The 20,030-nt window shown below is 46.3% G+C and overlaps 1 protein-coding gene across 1 annotated transcript; it reads right to left on the reverse strand.

Annotated features, from left to right (window-relative positions):
• Positions 1-878: 878 nt before the first annotated feature.
• Positions 879-10,754, reverse strand: LOC115330662. The gene is made up of 5 exons (XM_040220058.3): positions 10,676-10,754; positions 6,383-6,601; positions 2,194-2,362; positions 2,022-2,098; positions 879-1,367 (listed from the first exon to the last, which is right to left on the reverse strand). Exons 2-5 carry the CDS (start codon positions 6,536-6,538, stop codon positions 1,083-1,085), a joined length of 687 nt encoding a protein of 228 aa, XP_040075992.1. The 5' UTR covers positions 6,539-6,601; positions 10,676-10,754; the 3' UTR covers positions 879-1,082.
• Positions 10,755-20,030: the final 9,276 nt, after the last annotated feature.

Consider the following 20,030-nt stretch of genomic DNA (forward strand, 5'->3'; position numbering starts at 1 on the left):
GAACTAAGGGAGCCCTGAAGATCGTTGGAAGTTCTAGGCCACGTACTTGTACACTCTAAGAAAAAAAGGAGTAGTACTTCCTCCCTTAAGGGACGAACTGGCGTGTCCAATATGTTACCACCCTAAAGGAGGAAAATTCCTCCCACAGTGAAGGGAGGAATCTTGCTCCCCTCAGAAGGGAGAAAAATTCCCACCTCTATCTGAGGAATGGAGGGAATTTCCTCCCCCTTGAAAGGAGGAAAATTCCCACCTCTGTCCCAGGCACGGAGGAAATTTTCTCCCTCTTGAAAGGAGCAAAATTCCCACCTCTACGAAAGACATGGAGGAAAGTTCCTCTCCCTTGAAAGGAGGAATATTCCCACCTCTATAATAGACATGGAGAAACTTTTCTCCCCATTGAAAGGAGAAAAATTCCCACCTCTACCTTAGGCATGGAGGACATTTTCTCCCTCTTGAAAGGAGAAAAATTCCCACCTCTATCATAGACATGGAGAAAATTTCCTCTCCCTTGAGAGGAGGAATATTCCCACCTCTATCATATGCATAGAGGAAATTTCCTCCCCTTTGAAAGGTGGAAAATTCCCCCTTCTATGTTAGGCATGGAGGAAATTTCCTCCCCCCTGAAAGGAAGAAAATTCCCACCTACATCTCCCCACAAAAGGAGGAAATTTGCTGCCCATTTTTGTGAATGGAGAAAAACATAGTCCTTTCCAAAAAGAAGAAATGTAACACCCATTTTCTTCCGGGAAAAAATTTGCTCCCCCTTTTGAGGCAGAAATTCACCACAAAATTTTGCTAGAGGAGACAAGCATGGTCCACTTGCATAGGACGAAAATTGCCACCTAATCCCAATGCTGGAGAAATATTGCTCCAGCTACACAATAGAAAATGTCCAACAACTTTCACCTGCAAGAGAAAAACTGCTACTTCTATGGAGAGAATTTCCCACTAGTTTCTACCACTAAGTATTTCTTCCCTCTTTCAGAATACAGGATGGAGGTATCATGTGTTGCCACCATATATCATCCTAAATTAAACAAACAATGTTAGTTCAAGTGTGCACTGTGCCTCAGGCAGAGATTTTATTTTTTTTTCAAGGTTTCCTTCATTGCCGACAGTGCCGTCACGACCATTGTGGTTGGTTTGGTGGCCTGCAGCCCCAACAGGTGCTCTAGAAGAGCATAAAATCCTCTCGCTCCCGGTTGGTAGCAAATGCCGGCCACCCAGTGCAGGCAGAATGCGACCAGGATCGCATGCACTGGGTGGTCAGCCTTGATGAGTTGGTCCTCCACTTGGACCATACAGATCCCAACATCATCTGGATCTCCGTTCCAGATGACGGATGGGTACTTGGAGAACCACGGTGCCTGAAACCAGACAAGCAAACATCTGTTGGTCCCAAGACGTATCCATGTCGACCTGTTTGCATAGTTCAATTACAATTTCAATTGCTTGCCCACAGCTAGCCCTACCGCTTTTAAACAAGTCTCATATCATCTACCTCGACTACCAAGGTATGCTCAGCTCTATGTACAAAGGGTATACCGTTTGTCCCTTCTATACTGAGAAACTGAACCTTCCCAAGATCGTTGCTGGCAAACTGCAAAGTGCCATGCATTACGATACTGGGGTGTGTGACAACTGATTTCCCTACAGTCATAGAAATCCGTCTTTGGGGGGTTGGGTATAAAGAAAATTTAGAATTTAAATGACAAGCTGCAGCTGAACAATGTGGTATTGATGACTGCATAGCAAAGCAGCCATCCTATACACATGCATGGTATGCCTGTGAAGGGTCAGCTTGAACACGAAGACACAAACGGAGAAAGGACAGGACAGAACATACAGCTAAGCTGAATACAGACTACGCTTTAGTAAACTTCTTTGCATATTTGATGTATCATGCATTTTCTGAGTATCAGATTGAATGTTGGAATTGGAATTGTGCCACGTGGTCCACAAATCCACAGTAAAAAAAAAACAGGTAGCTGTTAGACTAGCATTGCACAAGTTTCCATTACCACGTCCTTGACGAATGAGGACGCCTGCTCCTTTACAGTCCTTGGCAGAGTCACCAAAAAGGCCAGGGAGGTCATCACTGCAATGAAAACAAAGCAGAAAAGAACTAATTATAAAAAAGAATGGAATGATGAATACTTAGTTATATTAAGTCAACGTGAGAAGTGCTCTCACAATGTTGATCCTCCTTGCTGCAGGTATCCACCCTTTCCAGAATGTCCCAGGTGGCCTTCTCCACCCTCTTTGCAGCCACGTCTAATACAGTGGCCATCTGTAGCTGCGCCACCGCAGTCACAGTCTGGAGTGGCGCGTCACCACCAAACCTTTCGAATTCCCGAAAGATCTGAAATACACAAAGCAAAGAGAATAGTGCCAAAAAAGCTGTGTAGAGAGGCAGGCACACATCCCTGTAGTCTCAGCTAGGTCAAAACGCTTCACATTAGTCATAGGTACATTATGAGGTGTGATCAAAAAATTCTGAGACTGATTTTCTAGCCTAAAAGGAGAGGGCAGCACAGTGACGTGCATGCAGCAGTCGAAGGCAGGAACCTTTCTGCGCCGTTATGACAAAGGGTGTCGCTCTGAACATTTGGAACTAAGCTGCACGAGTTTGTTTGACCACATGCACGAGCATGGCAATCTCTTCATAGACTGCAAACCAAAGCAAAGGCGGACATCAATTTTATGTCTAGCTTGGCACATCTAAGACAGAGACCTCTGAAAGCATTTGGCAGTGACTATTTCGACGTCCACTGTCCAAATCTCAAAAATCATTTCGGCGTCTGTGACGTCACTTTTGTAAAATGTCAAAATAGTGGCTCTATTATTTCAACATCCCCTTTCAATGCCACAGTCGTAGCAAGAGTTTTGTGGTTTCATTCTGTTTAGTTTCTGATGGCATCGTTGGTGTTGTGTTGGCGTTTTCACGGATAGATTCGGTCCTTGTTGGCAGTGGAAATGTCTTGATCAGCTTGTGAGTGTGTGGCACTGGCTCGACAGTTTACCCTTTCGGATGTGACACGCCCATTGTCACGTCTTCAGGAAGTGGCGTCACGGATGTCAAAGTAATATTAAAAAATTTGAAAGTGGATGTTGAAATAGTCACTGCCAAGTAATTTAGAAGGCTTATGTCAAAAAGCAGTGAGGTGCGCAACGTGTTTTGAGTGGCACTCGTGCCTCAAGAATGGCAGAATCTCACTGAAATCAAAGCGAGGTTGGATAAGGTCGCCCTACCACTAATCATCTTTCACCGATGCTCTGCCGTTCCCAAGGTGCAAGTGCCACTTAAAACACTTTGCAAATTCACCGCTTTTTTGACACAAGCCTGCTAAATCATTTGAAAGGTCTCCGTTTTATATTTGCCGAGTTTGACAAAGAATTGATGTTCGCCCTCGCTCTGGCTTGCAGTCTATGGTGAAATCGCCATTGTGACCAAGCACGTGGTCACAAAACCTCGTGAAGCGCAGCTCCAAATACTCACAGAGCGACGCCCATTAGTGTAACGAGACACGAAGGTCCCCGCCTTCGACTGCTGCATGTGCATTACTGTGCTGCCGTCTCTTCTTACGCTACAAATTCAGTCTTGGAACTTTTTGATCACACCTCATGCAAACAATAATTTGCACATAATGCCGGTCGGTGCCAGCTGAGTCCTGCAATAGCTCACGCTCATGCAAAAAGAATGCCGAAAGAAATCTACAACAGAAATGTTGCAGCTGATTGGCTGATGACAATACATGAGTGCAGAGGGTACCATTACGATGAAAGCACATTGGTTCATCACCACCACAAAAAAGTGAAGATGCAGTTATTATGAGGGAAGCAAATGATGATCGTTTTCTGGGACTGCTCTGGTGTGCTCCTGATAGATTGTGTCCATAAGGGCCAAACAGTCACCAGGACCTCCTGACAAGGTTACAGGAAATCATTATCACAGTAAAGAGCAGACCAAAAGAGTGTGTTTGCTCCAAGGCAATACCTCAAATAATTCAGTGCAGAAGGCCGACACATGACACTGATTTTGGCAATTAAATTCTGCCTCAGCCTTCATATTCACGTGACCTGGCACCCAGTGCCTTTCATATCTCTTTAAGCGTTCACTGCGTGACAGGCATTTACAAGACGGTGACAAGATGCTCGTCGAGCTGACAGAGTTGATCTTCAACACCAAAAACAATATAAAAGGAAACAAAGCCAGCTGCAGAAATGGGTCAAGACACAAATAGAATTTGTTTTTAACCACACGGTTGAAGATATTTATCAAAACAAAAAATATGAATCTGAATCAAAATGCCTGCACTGACCTGTGTTATTGTGACGTGACATGTTTCTCAAAGATGTTGGCAGGAATGAATCAGAACGATGTGGATAATAGTCGAAGTCAAATGGGTTGTTTTTCTACTCCTCGTGCAATGCTCCCCGAGACCTCGAATGCTTCTTTTTTTAAACTTATGTTCGATAATTTCTACTTTGAGTGCAATCCTAGCAGTCAGTTTTGTTCCATTCACTTCACAACACTGTAACAGTCATTGAACAAAAAGATTTCCGGCTTCTGACCCCCCGACACCCCTCACGAACATGTCATGTCACACTGCACAGCGTGGGCACCTTGGATTCGATTAGATTGTGTGGTGAGACAATTTTTGGATCTGGCATAAAAAAAAAATATTTTCTTTCAGCTGTGTGCGGGACGTCTTTTAAGTAGGGGTGTGTGAATACCGAATAGTAGTTATCGAATCGAATACCAAATCAAATTAAGAAAAAAAAAAGCCGAATTATGAATTGAATATCGAATACTGATTTTATTTGTAGGAATTTTTCAAAGTGTGCTGTGAATGGCATGATTATATGTGCAGAGTATGCGCCTGGTGCACAATATGCATCTCGTACAGAACAAAAGCTCAAATGTATAAAAATTCTGGTGAAAAAAAAGAAAAGCAGCTGTTGATGGACATTGGGCACTAAAGATCCAATCTTATGGCACAAACATAATCTCTCTACCCTAAGCGTCACAATAACCCAGTTACAGCCACGCGTACCTTCTTTTCTCGTTAAAAGCACGACCTAACACCGTGACATGTCCCTTTTTCTATATTTTTATATTTCAGAAAAGGAACATATTGCGATATTTGGTCTCTATTTTAAGGGAGAAAAAGGGCACCCGGGATTTTATTTTATATAGTAAACAAATAGCTGTTAAATCTGAATAAACAGGCTTAAACAATATAATCTGAAATAAGAAAAAACAAACCTGGTTAGGTGGCGTAAGTCACCGTCTAACTGACTCTATGCATCCATTCCTCCGTCCATCTATCCTGTTTTAGAGATCCTAGATTTAAAAAAGGGAGCAAGCGAAACTGAAACCACGGAGACGGCCCCTCCGTAGATTGGTCGTAAGTGCGCAGTGCGCATGTGCTGTGTAGTCGCGTGGAAAGAAGGCGAGCAAACGAAAGAGTGACGACGCCTGCCCGATCGGCGCCTTTTGCCTTTTCGTCACCCTCTTGCAGTTCGTAATACAAATGCGGCTATCGAACGGTTGGAAACCCTCTCAAATCTAGGCACACTATTTTTCTGTTCCGTTTCGTTCCGAATCAGAATTTGTGGCTTGCGGTTCCGAAAGAATGACGACGACAACTCGCCTGTTTCATCGGCGCGGTTAACTGTGTGTGTGACAAGTATTTCACAACGGCGCTTCAATTTGAAACGAGGGGCTTTACTCGTGGAATGAATTAGGCATGGCGCAGAATTCCGGCCTCCAAACATTTCCTCTCTGGAAGCTGCGCTAACGGGATGTTTCGGTTGTGATTCAAGGTTATATTGCTTCACGATCATGAGTAAATCTGTGCGGTATAAAGTTTGTAGCGTTTGTTACTTCTCTTTTTTCTAACCTGTGCATTAGATTTTTGTGGAATTTTAGAACCAAGAGCTGTTACTCGCATGGTCTGCCGAACATCACGGCTCTAACATCGGGAGAAAACACAAATCTTTTGTCAGCTCTGCGCAAACCGCGCATCTTTGGTCGAATATATAGAATATTTGAGTGACCGAATACTAGAAATTCGATTCGCGAATCGAATTATTTGGGGACTTTCTATTCGATTCTAATTCATATATTCGAGTATTCACACACCCCTACTTTTAATAGTCAAAATGAGCACATCCACAACCAGCATATCTGCTAGATCATCAATCCGTGGGGATATGCACACCCTTGTGAGGTGGATACGCATAAGGAGAACTAACCTCCCCACCATCGCAGCTATCTTTGTTCATGGTAATAGTACAAGCTCTATGACCAATCCCCATACATGTCAGGGATTATGATGACACTGAAAGAAACGGCAAGCTGGAAAAGACCACTTACTTCTTCTGTTCTCTCCAGGGCGGGGTAGCGGCGAAGAATGTCCTGAACAGACGGGTGCTCTGCCGCAACCCACTGCCGCCGTGAAGCAAATGTGCGAGACATACTGTCTTCAATCCTCTCCATATCTGGGACGTCTTTTTGCAGCTCCCGTTTCATCGACTTTATGTGTCCCTCAATGCTGAAATCGTCCTCTCCAGCACCAAGCAGTAGCGCATCAGGCTGGTCCAGGAAGAATGAAAGGCATAAAATTATTAGACACCATGTTGCAGTAGTTCTTTGAATTAGGCTCAGAAGTTAAGATACTCGTGCACCTTTGCTAATATTTGACCACCACCTCCCACATCTTGACCTCGACTCTTTGACTTCGATATCCTAGATCATCGCTCCTAGAAATCATTGAAAGCTCTCGTGGTTCTTTCGTAGAGATGAACTCTAGGCTGCGCTTCTTAACTGTTCAGTTGTTCTGGCAATTTCTTTTTTTCCTTAAAACGTCTTGTTGGTAGTTGAGTTGGTAGCTTTTTGTTTTGTGCTTCGTCCCGTAACAAGGCTTCGGGGAAAAGCCAGGGGAACTGACAAGGGGATAAGGTTAAAGTGGGTTTTGAAAGCTGAGTGTTTTGAGGACGGGGAATTCACAGCGGGGATTTTGACACAGGTGTTTTGCGATTGGGTTATTTCATGCACTACTCGTGGTGAGCATGACATCGAGCTGTTCTGCCATGGGCAACACCAAAGGATGTCGGCTTTTCACAAGAGTCGTGCCAGCGTCCACTTTTGTTAGGCTGGCGAAGGTTTCTTTGGGAGAGCGGAAGAAAAATGATTGTGCCGCTGTGACACCGTCAGCAGGGCCAGTGGGAATGCTTCGTTACTAGACTGGACAAGTGCGTCGGGTAGGTCTATAGGGACCGTCTAATCCCCCCCCCCCCCCCCCCCCCCCCCCCCCGAGAAGGGCTTCATTCGAGCAGACAAGTTCTGTTCGTCTACTTCTCATCCATGGCGGACTCAAGTTACCTCACAAAATCACGATGATAACACCATTTCTTTTGTGGTGGTTTCCGTGGGACAACCTAAGAGTCCAACAGTTGTGTCTGCGTCGACCGTAATGGGTAGGCCTAGTAACCGTTGGGCCCTCCAGGAATAAGCTTCGTTGGCATCGGTGACTCTCCCTCATTCACAATTCGCAATTAACTTGCGAATTGTGAATGTAACAACATTTTTTGCGGTCTTTGTGCGGTGGCATGAATGATGCAGCCACCACTACCGATACCCTTCACTGCACAAGAAGTTGAGGTGACTCACTGCCATGCTGCCTCAGCAGATTCAAAGACTCCACCTGCAATTCTGTTGAGTTTAAAAATGAACTATTCCTACTAAAAATGCTGCCCTCTATATTTCTTAATCATCCATGAAATGTGGCATCTTTAGAAGTCTCATCATTGTGGTCCTTTGCACGCTACACCAAGTAATAATTGCCTCGTACCACACGTGAATAGGTTGAGGGACAAAAATTATAATCATGTCCTGGTGTTTCCTTCAACGAAACGAGCTAGCAAATATTCCTGCCGTTTTCTCCATATCTTGCGAAGTGTATGCAAGAATTAAAAAAATAAAAGGTGCGAACAAAACAAGACGAAAAAAGACATGTACGACACGGACAGGCGCCTTTTACATATTGGTCTTTTTTGTCCTGTTTTGTTCGCGCCTTTTAGCCTTTTAATCGATATGAACCAACTAGCCTGAACCAAAGTTTTAGTGGACACAAGACACTTTCGCCACCTTGGGAAGATGTCGTTTCACTCATTCGGCGACCAGCTTCCATTCCCTCTGCTAGCTACCATAGGCGCGTGGGACTCATCTCCTATGTGTACTTGGGACGGCTAGCAAAAGATAGGCTTACGATCGATGCTTCTGTTCCCATGGAAATGAAGGCCGCAGTGCAGCAGGAGCCGTTGTATGAAGCGGATTGTAGTATTCCGAGTTTAGTTGTTGTACGGGCACGAATTCTGAACGAGAGAAGCGCGTGCCCCACTCGCAGTGGCGCGTGCTCAGGTCATGCATGCAACTACCGCTTTGGAACAGTTCACCCTGGGATTAAGAATGAACAAGTCGACAGTCACCGGTTTCCTTCCTCGCCCTCGGCGGGGCCCGCGAGGACGCGGGCCCCCGCCGTTACCGGGTCGCCTTAGCGGATGACCCGACGTCAACTCCCCGGCCACGACGACGCCTGCAGCAGCGGCTGCAGCCCATTTCCCGACATTGACGAGGCAAGACATCGCCACCACTGGCATTGAAGGCCATCCACGCGCCACTGCGAGTGTGGCACGCGCTTCTCTCGTTCAGAATTCCTGCCCGTACAACAACTAAACTCGGAATACTACATTCTCCCTTTCTTAATATTTTTTTTTAAACATGATGGAAGGATAAATAGCCAAACAGAGAATACTGCACGGATGCATGTTAAGTAATGCAAAGCAGACGACTTTTCACATCTGCGCAACACATGTCTGTGTGGTAGGCCACATGATCCCTTGTATCCCACGTTGGTATGAATGTTACTAATGTTGAGGATACATGACGTTGCCCACTTTTGTCGAAGTTTCGGTTTACAAACAGGTTATAGCAAAAACAGATGAAAAAATATTTTACTTTTCGTGAAATAAACATCGTAAGGAGACTTGTGGGTTCTTCCTAAATAAAGATCATGCACTATTTTCAAAATTTTAGATAATAGCTGTGGAGTTACTTTTGAAAACCTGTAAACCATTTTTGCGCTACTCACTTATCTGTTTTGAAGCTAATCTTTAACATTACAGTGACATGCTGAAAGATCCGAAAACCAGTTTTGAATATAAAAATTAAAGAAATGAAGATGTCTGAGTTTTTGAGAGTTCAACAAAGAATATGGATTGAATTACACAGAAAAGAGAGAAAATGTTGAGGAAGCATTTTTTCTCTCTCATGCACCTCATTCCTTCCTCTCCGTTCAACTCGAGGAGGCACAGCCTCTAAAAAATGGGTGTTGAGGTGTGATGTGAATGGGGCTAGGAAAAAACACATTTCTGTATTGCCCGTTTTGTTCAGAGCCTATGTGTACTTGCTTTTACTGTGAAAAGTTATTGCTATGCTCTTTGCATTGTCTGCTTCTTGGCTGGGAAATTTTTATTATTCACACACACACATCAGGATATTTTTTGTTTTTGGTTGCACATTAGGGGCATCCAAAAAGTGACTTTTGAAACCGAATTGAATACAAATCGAATTATTTTCCAATGATGGTAACCACAGGAGTGACGGCACTTGTTGTAAGAGCCACTCCAAAGGCCGCTGGAACAGCTTCCTGGCTCATTCACCCCGCGGCTTCTCTTCACAGTTTTTCGCATGATTCATGGTCGCACATCGTTTGATTGAGTGACGAGATCATGCCGGAGCACTAACTACGTTTATTTTGTATTGACACGGATGATCCGGGTAGTTTAGGTTTTCGGTGCTCGTTTATGGCCATTCTTCACTCAGGAGCAACCAACAACTGCACTGTTGGATGCAAGTTCAACCCATCGGAGCGGGTGATGCTCCAATGAAGTCTGCAGTGGCGTGGGATATTAAACTGTGACAGCAAACAAAAAGGCTTCCATTGGCCAAAGTCTGGATAGGTGGGGTTGCCTTCCGGAGTTGGAGGTCAGGCTTGCAACGTACATCGCAAAAGTGTGCAATCGGTCCCTATCCAGGATGTCCACACGATCACCGAGCAAGCGCGGCAGATGCGGTTGATCCTGTCATTTGCGAAGTGCAAGATTTGGTTGGACGACGCCGACGACGTGCTTCGAGAAAGTGGCAGTGATGAAGACGAGACTGACAGCACCAGTGCGGACGAGTCGTAGTCTAGTCCCGGACGGAGTGAGAATGACAGAGAGCAGCTTGAGTTGTCCCGCCTGCAGTGTGAACTTTATAGTTTCGATAACGCCTGGGCATCTCATGCACCTCGCGCGTGCATGCACAGCCAAAGCACGCTAGAAGGCATCGATCGCGTGCTGGAGGCTCGGCTTTCGAAACAGATACTTTGCCGTTCTCACGTGTTTGCAGTAAAATGCGCATCTACATATTTTTATTTTTTTTTATTTTTCGCTGTTGTGCAATGTGGGGAGGGTCGACTTATAATCGAGTCGACTTACAATCATGTAAATACAGTAAGGGTGAAAAGACTGCCAAAATGCTTTTGCCTGAGTATCCAGGTTCAAGAAAACACACCCATCTCTTCTCTTTTGGAATGCTCAGATAGGAGTGAAAAGGTCCATTCACCTGGCGGCAGACTCGCTTGGCAGATTCATTGCCATTTGCAGCCTCTTGGTTTCTTGGCTGCTTGCCAAACTTCTGCCTTTTGAGAGCAACCTCTCCGTCATCCGCAAACTTTGTGCGTTCATACTTGCACTTAAATTTTAGTGTATTGTGCCAGAAGTCCTGCATATTTTGGAACATAAAGAAATGTCGTTTGAAGTCAAGAGCAAAATAGTTTTACAAAGATATTGCTTTCCCAATCCAACTTTTGTACATGACTTGTGCAAGTTTCCCTGAGCAGGTTTCAATTTTTCCAAACCAAAAAAAAAAAAAAAACGCTCATCGGTAAATATGTCTCTTCTCGTAGAGACCAGGTAAACCAAGAAAGCATGAGTACAAGGTACTTTAGACTTATGCAGATGCCAATGCACTTGTCACACAGCTGTTGAAGGAATGTTTGGGATAACCTATATTAAAATAGTGTTAACTACCAAAAGAAAGACAAAGCACGCCATTGATAAAGAGCTTGTGAGGAAAAGCGACAGCCATATTTGTGGCTGTGTATAAACTGACAGTCTAGTCTGAGCAGGAATGTCGCAAATTGCACTGTGCAATTCGTTCCAAGCAAGCACGTAGCCAGGGGGTGGTTCATGGGGCCTGCCCCCCCCCCCCCCCCCCCCGAAATCTTCCACTGTGCTGGGGCCTCCTCTCCCCCCTCTCCCTCCCCCTCATACAGCATTTTGCTGGGGCCTCCTCCTCCTTCTCCCTCCCCTACACCCCGCCCCGCCCGCCCCCGCCCCGCCCCGAACCAAAATCCTGGCTACGTGCCTGGTTCCAAGCACTGACAGACCGTACCGTGTAGCGGCAGCAGTTTAGATAAATTTAGCGCAAATGATCACACCACTGCCAGTGAGTTAGGCATATCCAGAAAGCACAAACTTACAATACCCTCCTTCGATAAGAGAGCCTATCGACAATTTTAGACTAAATAAATGTCGTCAAAAGCAAATTCCACTTTTCAAGACTGGCCACTTTACTCCACCACTGTGGTGACACGTTAGGTAACCCCCTTTCTGGAGCGTAGCTTCATTACCCACGAAGCGTTACGTCCTTGTTGCATATCAGTGAGGCACGGGAAAGGCACTGCTGGTAGCCCCGATTATTTAGTCAATTGAAAAAATGTCCCTAAAATTACTCGAGGAATGACTAATGAGTCGTTTATGAACATGCACTTTCCCACTTGCCCCCAGAAAATCTCTTGCTCATGGAAGTGACCTGCCACTCCACTCATAGAAATGACCTGCCACTATCGACAGGTTTTTTTGTTGTTTTTTTGTGTGTGTGTAAACAGTGAAGCACTTAAAGCATGCATGCTATTTGGGCAACTTTTCTCGATGCAACCTTGTCAGCTACTAACAAGCTTTTCGAACAAAAAATATTTTTCAGTTAGCTGCCAAATATAAACGCAATAAAAAGTGCTGAAATGAAACATACATGTCCCGTTCCGATTGTATCCTCCAGGATGCGGTGGCGTGCCACGAGCTGTCGGGCTGCCAGCTCATAGAGCTTGTCAGGATACCTAAAACCATAAACACAGGACATGAAAGTGTGTATAAATTAACTACATACTATGATGGGATCATATTGTAAGAAATGAAGTGACAGGAAAGGCAGCACACAGCAGTTTTTTGTTGGCTCTGTGTCATATCATGTGAAAAGATGAAATGCAAACGTTGTAAAACACATTCACCAGAAGGTTTAGAAGAAATATGAATTTTTATTATAGAGAAGCCTACCTGTGTCATCTAAATAGACAAAAAAGGTGGAGGTCATTGCGTAAGACTTATGCAGTGTCCCGAAATACAGTTGTCTCCACAATTCAAAATTTGCAAGAAATACTTGAAACTAAAAGGAGAGTGAACTGATTTTCCTATATAAATTGAGCCTGCTTTCCACCTTGACTTCAAAGGCGAATAAGCGATCATGTGGTTGTGACAAACAACCCTCCTGGAATTGGAAGTACTCAGTGGTCAGCCTTTGACAATTCGCCTAAGACCCACAATGACAATGATTTAAATAATGAGAAAGAAGGCAATCCCCCATTTGCGTTAGAATTCAACAGTCTCCATAATGGCATTGATTGGCTTCCCCAGCGGCACAAGACTCCTGTCCAACTTTAAGAGCTGGATTCGACTGACGTGCAATGGACCTTTTTCGAGTACCGAGCGCCGTCTGGGGAGTTGTCTGCGAACTACAAATGAAGAGCAGCCCAACATGCTTCCGCCCGTCAAAACACGTTGGCATCGTGCTGTTGTATCGTTTTTCAGTGTTCTACCCCATGCTACCAATACTAAAAAACAAAGCGTCAAAATAGACTAAATACGCGCGAAGATGGATGTTGCTGTCGCCATTTTTGGAGGGCACCGTCCCGATGCCCTCTGAAAATGGCGACGGCGGGAATGTGCGCATGCGCGGAAGCTTACTGGAAAAAGGTCCATTCTACCTCAAAAGCATCAAGGCAAAAGGAAGTAAGCTTTGCAAAGAAGCGCAATAGTCTGCTTCTATTTTCAACAAAGAATGTGTTTGTCTCAGTAATGATTTGAAATCGAGTGTCCGACCATTGCGCCCCTTTCATTCCACCTTCCCTTCCCACCTGTGTTCGCCCCCAATTCGGGGATAAAATAAATTTCTGCCCAAACAGGAGTCAAACCTACCTCACAGTCCGCAGCCCAATGCTATAAAAAGGGCCCCTGACATTCAAAATATATCTCTTTTCTTCTGGAAAATCAGCTAAACTTTTTGGTACAGATCCAAGAAGCGTCATACTCCGCTCGAGGAGGAGGGGGAGACAAGGGAGAGGGAAATTAGAGAGGAGGAAAGAAAGAGGGAGAGAAGGATTAGAGCGAGAGGTGGGCGGTTGGCACTTCTAAAGACTGGCACTTCTAAAAGACTCGCAAAACCCCAACGTCCTTTTTGAGCTATCACAAGGGGCACATAGCCATCCAGCTGCCCGAAATACTGGATGCTTTGCCTGCACAGAACCAGCTAGAAGAATCCAAGCCTCTGCAGTTGAATTTCGACGTCATCACAGTCAGATGAAGCGCAGACACAGATTGTACCCAAGTGCTGTGTCAGCATTCGGCTGGCAGCCATGTCCAGTCAATGCATCAAAGGACGTTCAGAGTTGGGATCGGGGCAAATTATTGAGCCATCCGAGTTTGATGACTTTTTGTGGAGAGAGAGGAAGCCGTTCGGAAGCTTTGACTGTTCCAGGTGGTGTTGGTCCGCACCCAAAGAGCCAGAAGGAATGGAAACCTTATGGTACAGGTTATCACACTATGGTATTTAACCACAGAATGCATAAGCAACATATCAGTATCATTATAGGCAAATTCGCGACTCCAGCAAAACGGACGCCACCAAGCGGGAAAACCGGGAACCAGCCGGTCCAGGTCGCTCCGCGCCCCTCCGCGTCTCTGCAGTAGGGTGCCTCCATGAAGGCTCCCTACTCTGCAGTGGCGGCAAGCAGCAGCCCCCCCCCCCCCCCCCCCCCCCCCGGGCCTGCTGCTTGCCGTCCGGCCCGTTCCACTTTGGCCTCGCGGCGACTCGGCCCGCTGCGCCAAAAGGTTGCCGACCACTGTATTAGAGGAACAGGGGCATACTCACAGAGTGTACCTGAAAAGATCGAAACACATCCATTCCACAATGCGGCGGCGGAGATCTAACGGCACTCTGGCCTTCTGCGTGACCTGTGAAAGGTTGTGTGCTATGTCTTTGGGGGTCGGCGGAAACACATATTTCTTCGGATCCAGTGTTGGGCTAGGGCCCTCCTGGATCATAGGCACTTCAATTCTGAAAATGTGAGCAAAGTTATTATATGAATGACACACACCTATAAAAACAGGTGCATAAGCTTTAGAACTCCCAGTCCCGCAATATTGAAAACGCTTATGGCGAATTCGGGAGGTCAATCGTCGGCAACTTATTTTGCCCGAAAACCGGCAATAGTGTTTGCGTGGTCAGTTTCCGGCTGGCGCGCACTGTTCGGGTGGTGGTTCTCCGGCAAGCACCGGCAACTTTCCGGAGCTTTTTCCACCCGAGCTCCGAACGTCTGCGCGAGCAGGCGCCAGACTGCATCCGGTGTCGTCCCTTCCGAAATCGGAGAGAAGGTCTGTGAGAAAAAAATGAATAGGAGAAGGTAACTGATCTGAAGTCACTTTAGCAGCCGCTACACGAGTCAATCCAAGTCGTTAGGACATGGGTGACAGTGGCGACGGGCTCTCGCTGGCGGTGTTGCACGGGCAAGAGGTGAAGTAAACTGCCACCATCTCGCATTTCGTGTTCGGTTGCTAAGTGTCACGTGGTATGCTGCCGGCGCGTTTCTGGCTGCCGGTTCAGCCGGCTCGTTCTCGCCGGCGATTGGCCACCCGAATTCGCCATTATAAAAACAACTGCATGAGCTGTAGAACTAACACTCCTACAACACCTTATTGCTAGGTTTCCATGCTTTCGGATAAATCCAAAAAAAGCTGAAAAACACTCCTCAGTAAAATTTTTGAAGGGTCAGGACATGCCAAAAATTAAATATGAGGCAACTATACTGCTAGAATCCATTGTATGTTCCTATAATCCTGGTAAATATTTCAATTACAATGGCGCAATAGTTTTGTGGATAAATTGATATATTTACGGGACCCTCGGATCCTCCCCATTCAGAATGTGTGCGACGTCATTAGCCAACTGCACAGCGTCTCCTTGCACGCGCTTACAGACTTGGCTCTTTCAGCGTCTCAAGATTCAGCTTCCTCGTTTACCTTCCGCATTTCAAGCATGCAAGCATGCATGTAGATTATTATGTCTACGGCATCGCTCGCTTTATTTAAGTCTTTGACACTGATCGCAGCAATGAGATGTTGGAAGCTGTTCATTTTGACTGCGACCCACTGGCGACCAGCTCCAGTGACGGTAGTCACGAACAAACTCGCCGAGGTCGCCGTCGTCTGGGACAATCTTGCAGGTGCACGCAGGAGAGAAGGTAAAAAAGCCGAAGGTGAGAGCAAAAATAGTGTTGGTGTTGCCAAGTTCTGCGAGTGGTTCTGATCATACCTCATCCGTACATTTCAGCGACTGTACGGTAACAAAACTTGCAAAGGTATGAATTGTTGATTGCTTCCTTCATGAAATAGCGAGAAAATCGCAATACAAGCTCGCGTTCGATACACTCTCACAGGACACAATTTCTAGCAGAAAGTCTAGTTTTTTATTCGGATCCTCTTCATGCAAACAGCAGCTCGTAGCAGACAAACCCCCATCGTCTGCTCTCGCACCTCGTCTGAGTAATGCATGACTGGGTTGCATCCTGGCAGACATTCGATTTTCTCGGTGCAGCGAGTGCATTCACGCGTGCAGTGCCAGTGCTGGAACAAACTCGGAAAGTGCACCCGCTCGTGCAGTGCCCACTGAAACAAACCTGCTCCACACTGCGAGTGAGCATGCGTCGGCACACGTAGGCACAAGTGCCGTAAAGCAAACTCGCTATTAAAACAGTTCTAAAAAATAATCATACACTTCTGGTGAAGCGGCTACAGGAGCAGGAGGTGGGGCCGACTCTTGGGGCGCCAGCCGTGTAGCCCTCATCTTGGAGCCCGCGACCAAGGTTGTCGTACTATCCCAGTCAAGATATTCGCCGAGTTCTACATCAAGGACCTGCAAAGGTTACATTCAATTATTTTAAATTCTAAACAGAAACCTAAGACAAGATTAAAAAATTAAAAATAAAGAAGTGACTTGGTTAGGGATACTATGCTGAAAGCATACAAGTTTTTTATTCAGAAAGTGGCTATTCTGCCGGCAGCCGAGAACGATTTTTCTGTTATTCTACCGGCAGTCGCCTCCTTTTAGCTGTCTGAACGTGCGTGGGTGGGTTAACATTTTTGTATTGAGCCGCCGCAGACTGTCGCCACGAAGCAGTGTAAACGGGTGCGCTGGGTAGGTTAACAGGCGTCCCAGTGATCAATGTGCAATGAAATGTCCCTACAGCAAGCAACTCATGTAACGAGTGTCCATGAAACATGCGTCTTTTCAAATGTGCCTAGAGAATAACAACTTAAATATTGTACAGGCATTTGCTACATGGTTTCAGGCAACCAATTGGAAGCGACAGGCAGTAGATTAACGGAAAAGTTATTCTGCCTACTGCCGGCAGAATAGCCCCTGCCTTTATTTTTGCGCACTAGGAGTTGAGACTTGAAATTTTCGTTATTTTCGTTTTGGAGCGCGCCGGGATCGACTTTTATAGAACGAGCCTATTTCACTGGGAGATTGTGATCGAGACGGACATTTTCCACTGGTCAATTTGGACTAGGTCCCGCTCCAGATCTCGATCTGGATGCGAGAAAAGTCGCTTCCAACGATTTCGTCGGATTCAGCCGGAAACCAGCTGGGCCAGCCCTCGGCGCACACACGTGACTTCCTTTCTCGTGGGGCATCTCGCCTGATCTCGCCCCAGAAGAATTTCTGGGTGAGATCAGGCGAGATGCCCCTTGGTTCGACAGCTGTAATGGCTGTCGAGCCAAGGGGCATCGACAGCCATTTGTGGGTAAGCAAGCAGCCAATTCGTAATGGCTGCTTGCTTACCCCTTGGCTCGACAGCCGGTTTGTTTTGCAGGAAAAAGAAGATAAGGTTTTGCCGCACTATGAGCATTCCGGCAATCTTTGCTAGAAGCTCCCAAGATTCCTGCAACTCGTGCGTCAAACACGTGTTAGCGCCACGATCGCAAAAATGTCTTCGAAACTACCGTAGCGGCCGCGAAAAGGGGATTCCCGGGCAGTTGAATGACGGGAAGGCATCTCCCGATCCCGAAGCAGTGGTCATATTCCACTGAGGATCCGTAGGCGTCGTGACCCCGTTCGGATCGTGCGCTCCATTCCCGGTCTGGTCAACTGATCCCGGCGCGCTCCAAAACGGCCAGTGAAATCCACCATTAAATACACATTCTAAGAAAGTTGCTACCTGATGCTTCCGGTTGTTGATATTTTTGTGGGAGCATTAGTTGTATAAGTGAATAGAGGTTTTGGTTGACTGATTGATTGATTGATTTTAATGTACATGTATTTGCATCAGACTAGCTACATCATGATGTGGTCCACTGGACGTTTGCCTGCTATAGGACATGCACTTACATTAGTTGCACAGTTGTAAGCAAAAAAGGCTCAAGGTATACCTAAGCATTTCTTATGAGTTGTGAATGTGAAAGCATGAATGTTGTTCTTGCGCGCGGCATCGTGAAGTGGCCGTGCCGCGCTGACATGGCCGTCCCGCCACTCTGAAGCCTCCCCGACGGGGCTGGCCCCACCCCCAGGCGATTCCTTTTACCGGCACAATGGCGGCACGGGTACGCAGCAGCATAGGGTGGCGCCCCTTGAAACTGACGTGCGGAGGCCGCATCCCTCAGGTTTCGGCTTAATTTCGTTGCCGTTTTGCGTGGCGTTTTGTGCGGCTCCAAAGCTAGGAGGCTTCAGACCGCGGCTACTGGCAGAGGGGAATTTAGCCGCCGTTTGGCAAATGACGTCGGCTCGCTGAATGGGACAGTTGATGCTCTCGCATTAAATGGAATAAAATGACAGAAATAAACAATGCCAGTTTCCAACATGAGTAATGCTATTCGAGCGACGTCGTGCACCTTGATCGGAAATAGCCACACACACGACACAAAACTTCTTTGGTCTTGCACATAATGAATTGTCAAAATGGACTGCTACAGCTGGAGCATCGCCTTGTGATAGGGATGGACGCTTCCCACGCATGGACCCAGGATCAAATCTGGAAAACTGTGGGAATATTCTTTTTTTGTCAAACATTTGGTGATGTTAGCATCCTGCTTTACAATTATCACAGTATGTCGCTAAACTACACAATAAATAAATAAGTAAATAAATATATATATATTTTTTTTTATGCAACGAGTTGGTTAGGTGGGTTAATATGTTTAAACATACCATCCTAAGACTCAGATTGTTGCCGTTTCGCGGCGAAAGTCTGCGCGTCGTGTGTATAGCGTACAGTGTCCGTTTCGTGCGTATAGTCACTTCCAGTCAAGGTGCACGGCGTCGTGCGTACGCGCCGAGGAACCGAGGGGGAGGAGTAGACGAGAGCGCGCGGGGGCGTCAGAACAACCAACTCTGGTTGGAATTATGAGTGGGTACACCTGAAGTTGTCTCCTCTGCACTCGCCGAACGCCCTAGAACGCAGAACGCCGGCGTTTGGTTTTCGCATCCGAACGCGTTCGACGGGTGCAGTGGAGACAAAGGCAGCTAGCTTTAGGTCTACCCACTTATCACGTTAGAACCAGAGATTGGCGTTCTGACGTCCCCATGCGCTCTTGTTTCCATCTCTAGGTTCCCATAACATGAGTGAATGTCGTTTTAGCGAACAGCGCCATCGGAGTGAACCTACGTTTTAGCGAATTACGGAGGCGAGTGTTAGCCCCCCCCCTTTTTCGCGCGCGCGCTTTGCGGCGGGTCTGCGGCGGCTCATTACAGAAATGTTAACCAATTTGGCCCACCCACCCGTGCCTACTCTGTGACTATTCGCTAAAGTGTTTTTCTATGAAAAGTCGACGTTCGCTAAAACGTCGTTTGACCAATTGATTGCCACCACTCTTCAGACATACCTGGATGAGGACCCTGTCCGTTCCTTCAAGTTCTGGAAACTTGATCAAAAAGGCATCTTTGATACTGTCGAAAGTGAAGTCCGGTGGAATCATAATTGGACGACAGAACTTCTCGAAGAAGCCCACACACCTAAACATTTTCACACAAAAAAGAAACAGATCGCACACCGAGTAACGTAAACGAGCCGCGAACGAGCACGCCCGAAAACCTCAAACGAAGTTGCGCGGCGTATTGTGGCCAGATGGTATGATCTGAAATAAGCCGAAAGTGAAGAAAAGTGTAGCCCAAAAATTGAAAAATAGGCAATAAGGTAAACAATTTTAAAACTAGTTATTTAGTCGTATTAATTTACTTCAAAAGTAAAAGAAATATGCTTTTGCATTTCTAAATTATTTTATTCGAGCGCTTTGCTCCACCGGTCGCCTCACTGGTCGCCTCCACTCAACGTTGCCTCCACGACAGTGACTGTACCTCCACTGACTGCCTCGATTACCGAATCCAATCCGGAGCAGAAGGCGCTCAACAGTGGTCCTCCTTGCTCAGTGGGGTGGCTCGTCGGTGTTTCTGGCGTTGCTGACGCGCTGGGAGGCGCTGTTGTTTGTCTACTTTTTGTTACGACCCAACGACCCAACTAATTGTGATGCGTATTGTTCACTGCCCAAGATGCGCCTTCACAGGGACATCAATACGACGAGTGGTAAACCAT

Source organism: Ixodes scapularis, unplaced genomic scaffold (genome assembly GCF_016920785.2).
Source record: "Ixodes scapularis isolate PalLabHiFi unplaced genomic scaffold, ASM1692078v2 PGA_scaffold10__122_contigs__length_95168666, whole genome shotgun sequence".
NCBI lineage: Eukaryota > Metazoa > Arthropoda > Arachnida > Ixodida > Ixodidae > Ixodes > Ixodes scapularis.